General features: G+C 39.6%; 1 protein-coding gene across 2 annotated transcripts; it reads right to left on the reverse strand.

The window, feature by feature from the left end:
• Positions 1-915: 915 nt before the first annotated feature.
• CA7 (carbonic anhydrase 7) lies at positions 916-8,893 on the reverse strand. Of its 2 annotated transcripts, none has more exons than XM_039327536.1 (7): positions 8,702-8,893; positions 6,491-6,688; positions 5,314-5,432; positions 4,224-4,319; positions 2,596-2,658; positions 2,156-2,311; positions 916-1,092 (listed from the first exon to the last, which is right to left on the reverse strand). In XM_039327536.1, the coding sequence occupies exons 1-7, from the start codon at positions 8,739-8,741 to the stop codon at positions 970-972; spliced, it is 795 nt and encodes a 264-aa protein (XP_039183470.1). In that variant the 5' UTR covers positions 8,742-8,893; the 3' UTR covers positions 916-969. The 2 variants fall into 2 exon arrangements, with proteins under 2 accessions (XP_039183470.1, XP_039183471.1); XM_039327537.1 differs by having other exon boundaries at positions 2,143-2,311.
• Positions 8,894-9,826: the final 933 nt, after the last annotated feature.

Genomic DNA, 9,826 nt, shown 5'->3' on the forward strand with positions numbered 1-9,826 from the left:
AAGGATTGTCTGAAGCGGAAAAATATAGCATGAAGGGCAATGAAGTTCAAGCAAAGCATTGAAGTATTGGCGGCTTTAGTCAAGCACAACTTTCTATTGCCTATTTTAGGCTTTGTGGCTATAAAAGCGCATCTGAGGACAGCTAATACTGATGGCTGTGAAAAATATATTGCCTTTTAACACCCATTAATTTTCAAGTAGAAATATTGAAGGACTTTTCATTCTGGTTTCCTAAATTATCCCAACTATTTTTCTACAGTGGGTGACAGGTAACGTGAACATAAAATGGTCTCAGTTCTCCAAAATGCTGGTCCTTCCATAATCCAAGGGACAACTCACAGACAAGCTGAGAAGGCTTGGAGACCACTTGCAATTTTCAGTAGTTCAGGAAAAAAAAAAAACTGGAAGAAAGGAAGGAAGGAAGGAAGGAAGGAAGGAAGGAAGGAAGGAAGGAAGGAAGGAAGGAAGGAAGGAAGGAAGGAAAGGAAGGCAGGAAGGAAGGAAGGAAAGGAAGGCAGGAAGGAAAGGAAGGAAGGAAGGAAGGAAGGAAAGGAAGGCAGGAAGGAAGGAAGGAAGGAAGGAAGGAAGGAAGGAAGGAAGGAAAGCAGGCAGGCAGGAAGGAAGGAAAGGAAGAAAGGAAGGAAGGAAGGAAGGAAAGGAAGGAAGGAAGGCAGGCAGGAAGGGAAGGAAGGAAGGAAGGAAGGAAGGAAGGAAGGGAAGGAAGGAAGGAAGGAAGGAAGGAAGGAAGGAAGGAAGGAAGGAAGGAAGGAAGAAAGGCTCATGTTCTTAAAAACGTCTTCTGTGGAGGTCTGGAGTGGTATGGATGCTTTTCAAGATATCATGTCAAACTCAGTAGATGTCCTGTAGTTGTCTTGCATTTTAAAGCTTAGGATGAAAATCAGTCTTAAAGTCCGCTGATATTAGAAATTCTCTTTAATGTTCTTCGTTATCCTTTTTCATTCAATCTTTTTATACCTTGAAGGAGGCCCGAACAACCCTCCCCTTAAGAGGCTGAGGGGGGCGAAAATTATTCACCATCGGGATCTTTTCGTCTTCCTCTGTTGTAAAAAGGAGACATCTGAATTTCTCCATCTGTAAACACCCGAGAAACAGCATTACAGATGGAAACACAGTGGGTAACACGCCAACAAACAAACAATACCAAAGAAAAGTGAGCACTTTCATCATTTCTTTTTTTCTTTTGTTTCATTCTGTTCATCCACTAACATGCATGACTAGATTACCCATCCAGTGTTATTTGGGGCGGGGTTTTTTTGCGACAGATTTGCAAAATTTGATTTCAAACAATTAAAGCATCGTAATAGCCAAACAAACACACACAAAAAATGCTACATAATAATAATAAAATAATAATAATAATAATAATGATAATAATAATAGTAGTAGTAGTAGTAGTAGTAGTGGTAAAGTTAGAAGGGACCTTGTAGGTCATCTAGTCCACCCCCCTGCTCAGGCAGGAAACCCTACACCGTTTCGGACAAATGGCTGTCCAGTCTCTTCTTAAAAACTTCCAGTGTTGGAGCATTTACTGCTTCTGAAGGCAGGTTGTTCCACCGGTTAATTGTTCTCACTGTCAGGAAGTTTCTCCGTAGTTCTAGGTTGCTTCTCTCCTTGATTAGTTTCCACCCGTTGCTTCTTGTCCTGCCTTCAGGTGCTTTGGAAAATAACTTAATTCCCTCTTCTTTATGGCAGCCCCTGAGATATTGGAATACTGCTATCATGTCCTCCCTTGTCCTTCTCTTCGTTAAACTAGACATACCCAATTCTAGCAACCGTTCCTTATATGTTTTAGCCTCCAGTCCCCTAATCATCTTTGTTGCTCTTCTCTGTACTCTTTCTAGAGTACATGTTAGTACAATGCACATATAATGTTTTTAAATCTAAAATATAGCAACCAAAAAGAAATTTATATAAGTAGTTAAAGAAAGAAACAGTTTCACGGAAAACACAATATAACACGGCTTGTGGCAATCAAACAAATATGCCCTTGTCTGATGCTTAAAAGACTTCTTTTTTTCAAAGATTACATTCAGAAATGATGACAATACAGCTGGTCTTCAACTTACAACAGTTCATTTAGTAACCGCTCAAAAAAGGGACTTCTACATCCTCATCACTCACCGTCAAGATTTACCTGTTTCTCTGATATTTGGATAGATTCCTTCAGGATTATCCAGGTTACACTTTCATGGAGGGGCGGCGTTGTCAAAGAGCCGACATAAGTCCAGTATTTTTTACAGGAAGGAAGCAGAATGCTTGGGTTGAAAGATCTGAACTCAGCTTTTGTTCCCTAGGAGAAGATTCAGCAGGAAAGAGAACGTGTTATCTGACACGGGAGATTTTGATTTTTTTTAAAAAAAGAAAATTAAGAGAGAACATCACTGGTGAAATTCATTGCTGTATGTTTGGAAGAGTTAGCAGTAAAAGGAAACCAGGCTGGCACCAAGGCATATCTAAGCATTGGCTCAAAAGGTACATAAAAGAAAGGTGTACATAACAGACAAAAACCCAATAAGAAATAATGTCAGTATTCATGTCCGTATAATTCAGGAGCAATCTACTTTGAAAACTTACTTTAAATTTGACCATGTAGAAGGCATCAGTCAATCTGTTCATAGAAGCATGTTCTTGTCCAACCTAGATGTCGAAAAGGCCAGAGAAGGTACAATTTAAAAGGAGAGGCAATTACAATACAGAGTAAGTTAATGACTGCAGCCAGTTTTGGTCACCCTATCACAAAAAAGAAAAAAATTCAGAGAAGAGCGAGTAAGATGATCAAAGGTCTGGAGACTAAAACATATGAAGAACGGCTACGGGACTTGGGTTTGGCTTGTGCTAGTCTAAAGAAATAGGGGAGACATGATAGCAGTGTTCCAGTATCTGAGGGGCTGCCACAAGGCAGAGGGGCACAGGTTCATCAAAGTACCAGAGGGAAGGACGAGAAACAATGGTTGGAAACTGATCAAAGAGAGAAGCAACCTGGAATTAAGGAGAAACTTCCTGACAGTGAGGACAATCAACCAGAGGAACAACTTACTCCCAGAAATCGTGGGCGCTCCATCACTGGAGATTTTTAATAAGAGTCTAGACATTCACCTGTCTGAGACGGAATAGGTTCTCCTGCTTGAGCAGGGGGCTGGACTAGAAGACCTCCAGATTCTATTCTATTCTATTCTATTCTATTCTATTTTATTCTATTCTATTCTATTCCATTCCATTCCATTCCATTCCATTCCATTCCATTCCACTCCACTCCACTCCACTCTAATTCTTCTCTCTATGGCTTGTAGACTTCTGCTCTGCTCTTTAAACCATTCACATTTTTAGAAACACACTGAGGTTACAATAAAAGGGAGGGGAGTAATGATCACATCTTCCCTTTTCTTTCCCTTGTGCCTGGAATGGCTTTCTGAGGTGGGGTGTCTAATGCCACTAACTCACTCAGTCATATTCTTCTTGTTCAAAGCCATGTTTTTGGCACTTCTCTCTCTTAACCCAGTTCACCTCCCGATTTTGTTCACGTGGGAAAAACAGTAGGAGAGTGCTTATGTATCTTGCTTTGAGTTGTACCCTAGCAAAATGGTGGAATATCAATTGCAGCACATCAATTATTTGATGAAACAAATAAATAAAATATCCTTGAAGACTTGATAGCCTCCTGTTATACACTTTCAAAATGAAAAGCTGTTCATCTCTGCACAGAGAGAAACTCGTAGCATTGCAGACACTGTAGCAGAAGAGTTGTGTGAGCTGATGTGGCCAAAACAAAGTTCAAGAGGCGCCTGGCCACTCTCTTTTCCAACTAACAGATTTTATTTAACAGTTACAAGCTTTTGTAGCTGCATTATCCCTTTTAGTTAAATCTGTTGGTTGGAAATATGCTATTTACTGGAGTCCTCTGGACTTTCATATCAGAAGGGCTGGATTTATATAACATATTGAAGAAAACAAACAACTCACATGACACCATAGGAAAGATGTGACCTCAGATGCTGTACAGCAGAGATGTCCAATCTTGGCAACTTTAAGACCTGTGAATTTCAATTTCCGGAATTGACTGGAATTCCAGAATTGGCTGGCTGGCGAATTCTGGGAGTTGAAGTCCATAAGTCTTAAAGTTGCCAGGGTTGGGCGCTCTTGCTCTACAGCATGTGCTGCTGAGTGATAAGCATACAACACATACAGGAGACTGACATTCTCACCTCTAAGAAAATCCCAATCACGGCTAGGCCGTCTGGGGCAGCTGCAGCTTCTCCAAACGTTGTGTATTTCTTGGCATTCCAGTGAACTAAATGGAGCTTGGGAAGAGAATGAGACAACACCATTATCCCAAACCTAAACAGACAAGGTCTTGTTCTTCCACCACATCAAATAGTGACCTAAATGTATTGCTTTGTTCCAAAAAGGAAGTTAATTTTTTGGGAAGATCCAATAACTTTGGCAGATAATTATATTTTTGCCAGGTAAGTTTGCCAAAAATGCTAAGGAAACTCCAGCTTTATAAAAGAGTCTAGAGCAATGTTTCTCATCTTGACAACTTTAAGAACTGTGGTCTTCACAACTCCCAGAATCCCCCAGCCAGCCAATTCTCAACCATACTAGCTGGGGAATTTTGAAGCCCACACTTCTTAAAATCTCCAGATTTGAGAAACACTGCTCTAAGTCTAAAGATCCATATATATGAATTAAAAATATGAGCTTAAATCAGTGACTGCCACTAAACCTTTTTATAGCCACTGGATCCACATAGAGGAAAAATAAAAGAACAACTCCTGAACATAGCAAGATTTGCAGGATATTCACATATAATGGAAAAGTGAGTCCTAATAAAACAGATCCAAAAGGAGAGACCTGACAGTATAAATGCAGTCTGCTTGTGTGTGGTCTAATATATTAAGTGAATCTATCCACTGTAACTTCCAAACCATAGTTTATCAATAAGCATGTGTGAACCCAGCCAATTGTCAATAAACCGCAGTTAAGCAAAACATAATATGTCATGTGAAATTTTACTTGTGTAAAATTTAATTAACCATTTGCTGTTTTTCACATTATTGCTAAACAAAGTATGATACAGAACAAGCCTATTCGTCCAGTTTTATATAGAACTATTAAAATAACTTTATTTTTAAGTGATCACATATCTATACCAGGCATAAAACTTTGCTTTTAAAAATCGGGAGATCATTCAGCATGTTTTTGGCTAATCTGAGAGGTCTACAGATGCTCCATCTTCTTTATGCTTCCTTTTGTGCTCAGCTTTGCTCTGTCAACATTTTTCAAATAACTCACCTCGCAAGGAAAAGATTTCCCATTAATGGTGTGTTCGGATCCAGAATTCTGGCTTGTCCCCCAATGAAAATGGAATTGTTTCAGCCTATAAGGATTTTCCAAAGGGCCTCCACTGATAGCTGGAACCCAAAAGGAAAGCAGAAATAGATAGATGTTCCATTAGAGTAGTAACAATCATTGTATTCCTTTCTTCCCATCTTCATTGGCCCAAAGGGCAGCTGGTGTAGTGGTTAAGGTATCAGGTTAGAAACTGGGAGACCCTGAGTTCTAATCCCATTTTAGGCACAAAATCAGCTGGGTGACCTTAGGCCAGTTTTTCCCTCTCAACCCTATGAAATAGGCAATGGAAAACCACTTGCAAGATCTTGCGAGGAAAACTATAGGAACTGATCCAGGCAGTCATCAAGAGTAAAAAACGGACTTGAAAGCACATAACAGAAGTAAAAAACTAAAGGGATCACAATAAGAGAGTTTCTGTAAGGGAGGACGCTTTCTAGATTTACCTTTTTATTTACAACACACAGCAGAAACAAAATAGTCTTTCAAAATGGTAGGTTTTGCTTCTGAAACCTAGACAGAGATCCATGTTGTAAAGTACATTCCTTTCAGCCTAAGCTCCAAAACTCATTGACTGGCTCATATACTGCATTAAGTCAATTTGCTTCACCAGGGTTTATTGAGTATATAACAATTGTCTAGTGTCACATCACAGCCATAAATGTTGCGATGCTTTCATACCTTCTTTGGAAGCAAATGTGATAACACCAAGGGTCATCCACAGAAGCCCGGACTTCAAGATGGCCAATTCTAAAGTCCAAAATTATTTTAACAATGCATTGGCTGAAATCCGTGCAAAGTCATCCATTTTAGTCCCTTCAAGGGCACTGAGTCCTAATGCTGTGCTGAGATCTGCAATTTTTCCCTTGCAAAAGAGACTTCGGATGTATTAGCTCATTCTCAAGATGCTTGAGAATCTTTCCAATGGCTACATTCTGTGTATCACTTCCATCTGAATGGCCTTAAAGATGGAATAAATTTCTGAATGATCGCTGGCATTCTAATTAACCCCAGAGCCATTAACTGTTTCTTTGGTTCATTTTACAAAGTATGGCTGTCTTGTGTAGAAAGCTAGAGGGGGTGAATGGGTGGGGAGGTTTTAAAAATCAAACTCGCTCACCTGTTTTGTCATCAACATCGTTGAAGTCCACCATGACTGAATGTCCATTGTTGGAGATGCCAAGAGATGAATCTGATTCATAGGAAATATTGAGAGGCTTCAAACTGGGGTCATAGATAGCTTGCATGGAGAGGATATCAATTGGAGATTGACGGCTGCCTTGGGCAATGGGATAAGACTTATACCATAGAGAAGGTCCTTTGGGGAGAAAGAAAGAACAGCTAAGAATGTCTTTCAAAATCATGGAACTTTTTCCTCTTTTCCTACATTTTTGGAGTCCTATTTGTTTAGCAGAGAATCCTTCTGTTGAGGAGGTCACTTTAGCAAAACATTGCAAGTTCAGAAGGAGGATTCGTAGCTTACAAAAGTCACAGCCACATCTCCTGGCATTTCTTGTGAAAAGATTTGAAATAGGAGAGATTTATGGATATCAGCGCAGTTTAAAAGTCAGATGATGATGATGAACAGCAACTACTTTTAAGGCAAAGATGGACTTCTGCTTGTTCAGAGTGCAAACCATAAAGCTGTTAGTGATTGCATCTGATAAAGTTGATAGTGGTATCTTGGGCGAAGAGATAAATCTAATGTGCAATTCATCAAGGCAAAGTGCTCACTTTTAAAACAACTACTAAGTTAACTAGAATCACTCTCTCTTTTTTGCCTTGTTTGGGATGATTTTCAGTATCTCCAAATCAACCAGGAGGGGTATGGTCTGCCCTCTTTCTTCTTTATGGGGTCCAAATGCTTCTGCCCAAGACTGCCATCTTGATTAAGAGGAAGAAGAAGTCCTGGGTGAAAGTTCACTCAGGAAGTGATAATCAAAGGCTAACTTAGATCTACTGTGAACAAATAAATGCTAGTGAACTGTTACGGGTGGACATGCAATTCATGCCTTGCTCTGCTTGGAAGACATTTGTAAGATCTCAAGTCAATGGTGTCACCTAAGAGTCTTGCTTGGGGACAATCTGCATGAAATGCTCAGCTGCTTCCTTAGGAAAGTGGCAGCCGTGGGATTCAGCCAATTCGCACCACTTCAGCAGAACCAGTAGCTCATTTTTTTGTTGCCCAGGCCCAGAATGGACTTCCGGAAGAGGCATCCACACAGAGAACCAGTTGTTCACATATCTGAATCCCACCACTGGAAAGTTGTCAGCCTTTGAATAGCTCTTCAAAGGAAATTGGATGAGTTAGACAATCTTTTCCCCTAATAAAGGAGAATATTTGTAGCTCAGAGTTGAAATTTAGGGATCCTTGGTGTTTTTTTAGCTTGTTTGTTTGTTTGTACATGTGTTGTTACCCAACTAGGTCATAATCAATGCTGATGGTAATTTACCAGCCTATTCTGATGATGTTACCTAGTTGGTTAATGAAATGTCTGAGGGGTCCTTGATGTTGCTCTTTGAACTTGGTTGTTTTTTTGCAGGTATTTCATTACCCAAACTAGGGAACATCACCAGGGCTAGATCTTTTCCCCTTATCACACAACTGGTCTGAGATAAGCCACAAAGAACAAGTCCACATACAGAATTCAGTAGTGCTGACCGAACTCTATCTTCAACCTTGGATCAGCATCCTTAATTATCCCTGAAAGCACCATAGTTACTCATCCAACACCTTCTTGCCATCTCCTGCCCGAAGTAGTTGCCTTCTTAAAACTAATTGTAAGTAGTTGCTCCTAAGGGTAAGGCAAGTCACACACCTTCTGGCCCAAAGTGCTTTGTGGACCATTTGCTTCCGATTCCTTATTTTGAGAAATGTGACCTCTTCCCTAATCAGCATTGAAGCATCCATGTTCCCTAGACTTTTTTCTCCGGTTTACTGTGTCTACAGAATAATGTTTGATCAGCATTACTTGCAAGCATCTTTTTAATGGGTTTCTATATTTGGAAAAGCCAATAGAATGGACCCCAGCAAAAGGTCTGAGTGGGATTACAGCCTAGGAACATTTTTTTTCTTAATAAAAATACTTGAACAAAAAGCCCAAATGTCCCCCAGACACAAAATTATAAACAGGGGAATATTTTGACCCAACAGTAATGTAAAAGTTGCTTAAAAGTTAACCCTTTCATTCCCTGTTGCTTATTGCCTGATGGGAATGGGTACGGGATGTAGGCATAAAGCCAAGCAGTACAATAAAACTATATTGAGTAGAAAGAAGAAAAGATAGGATGCAGAGAAAAGAGAAGAGGAAAGGTTGTGCAAATCACCTACCATCTTTCTGACCGTATCCCCAGCAGTTATGGCCTGTCATTCTGTGGACGGCTTCCTTCTGCCTGGCTGCCAGATCATTTAATCTAAGCGCATCAGCTTACCTGCCTTTATAAGCGCTCACTTGCAGGACAGTATTGGGCTCTTAAAGAGACAGCAACAAATTCCTCTCTCAAATCCACTTTGCACAACTAGAATTTATATGTGTGCCTGTCCCAGGAAAAGATCAAACTACTGCATTTTTCCTTCATGTGCAGATTACCGATTGTAATTCTTCAGGTTAAGATGCCCATCAACAAGGACAGCATGGGACCTGAGAGACTTTGGTGTTTGAAGTCTTACGGATAGCTGATTATCCTAAGGTGATTAATAGTTCTGAATTTAAAGCCAGTTGGAGAGCAGAAGCAAGGATCTTTTTCATTGTTCATTGTTCAGTTGGGATTCAAAATATATTGTTCCAAACACTCTGGGATCAGAATGCGGATTTCTGATTGATTTGTGCTTATGGAATGAAGGGTTGGGGGACAGTACATATGAATTAGCATGAGAAACAATTTTTTGAATTTGTTAGACCTAAGCCAATGTTTTGTACCATTTGAAAGATTTAACACATTTATTATAGACTTTATGATACTACAGACTGCCATAAAGTAAATAAATCAAGTTCTTAATAGACTGAAACTTTCTGAACCACGGTCCATTTATAATTTCACCTGGAATTATGGTATAATAAAAGCAGCTGTTTTAAGTATCAAAAGACTCCGGTTAACAGGCCAGTATAAAACAACAGTGGGATTGTTTTGGTTTTGCTTTAATGTGTAAGCCAGCCATTAATAGTAGAGTTTCCCTTGCACAATAAATAGACTTGATGGGTCAGCACTACATGTACATCAAGCCAATTGCATCTTAATCAAAGTATGGATTAAATGCAAAATGCAAATGTAGATTATACATTGGTTTTTTTTTTTTGAACCTTCTGAATGGATGTTACATTTTTCAGGACATCTGTAAACTTTTCTGACTTAAAACATCTCCTAAAATCAAAGGTGCTGGTCATCTGAAGCCTGCAAAAGTTTGTTTGTATGTGTGTTTGTATGTGTTGTGAGTGTGCGTTTTCACATGCACACA

The sequence above is a fragment of the Crotalus tigris genome, unplaced genomic scaffold (assembly GCF_016545835.1).
Source record: "Crotalus tigris isolate CLP2741 ecotype Arizona unplaced genomic scaffold, ASM1654583v1 scf7180000024362.2655971311:6658466, whole genome shotgun sequence".
NCBI lineage: Eukaryota > Metazoa > Chordata > Lepidosauria > Squamata > Viperidae > Crotalus > Crotalus tigris.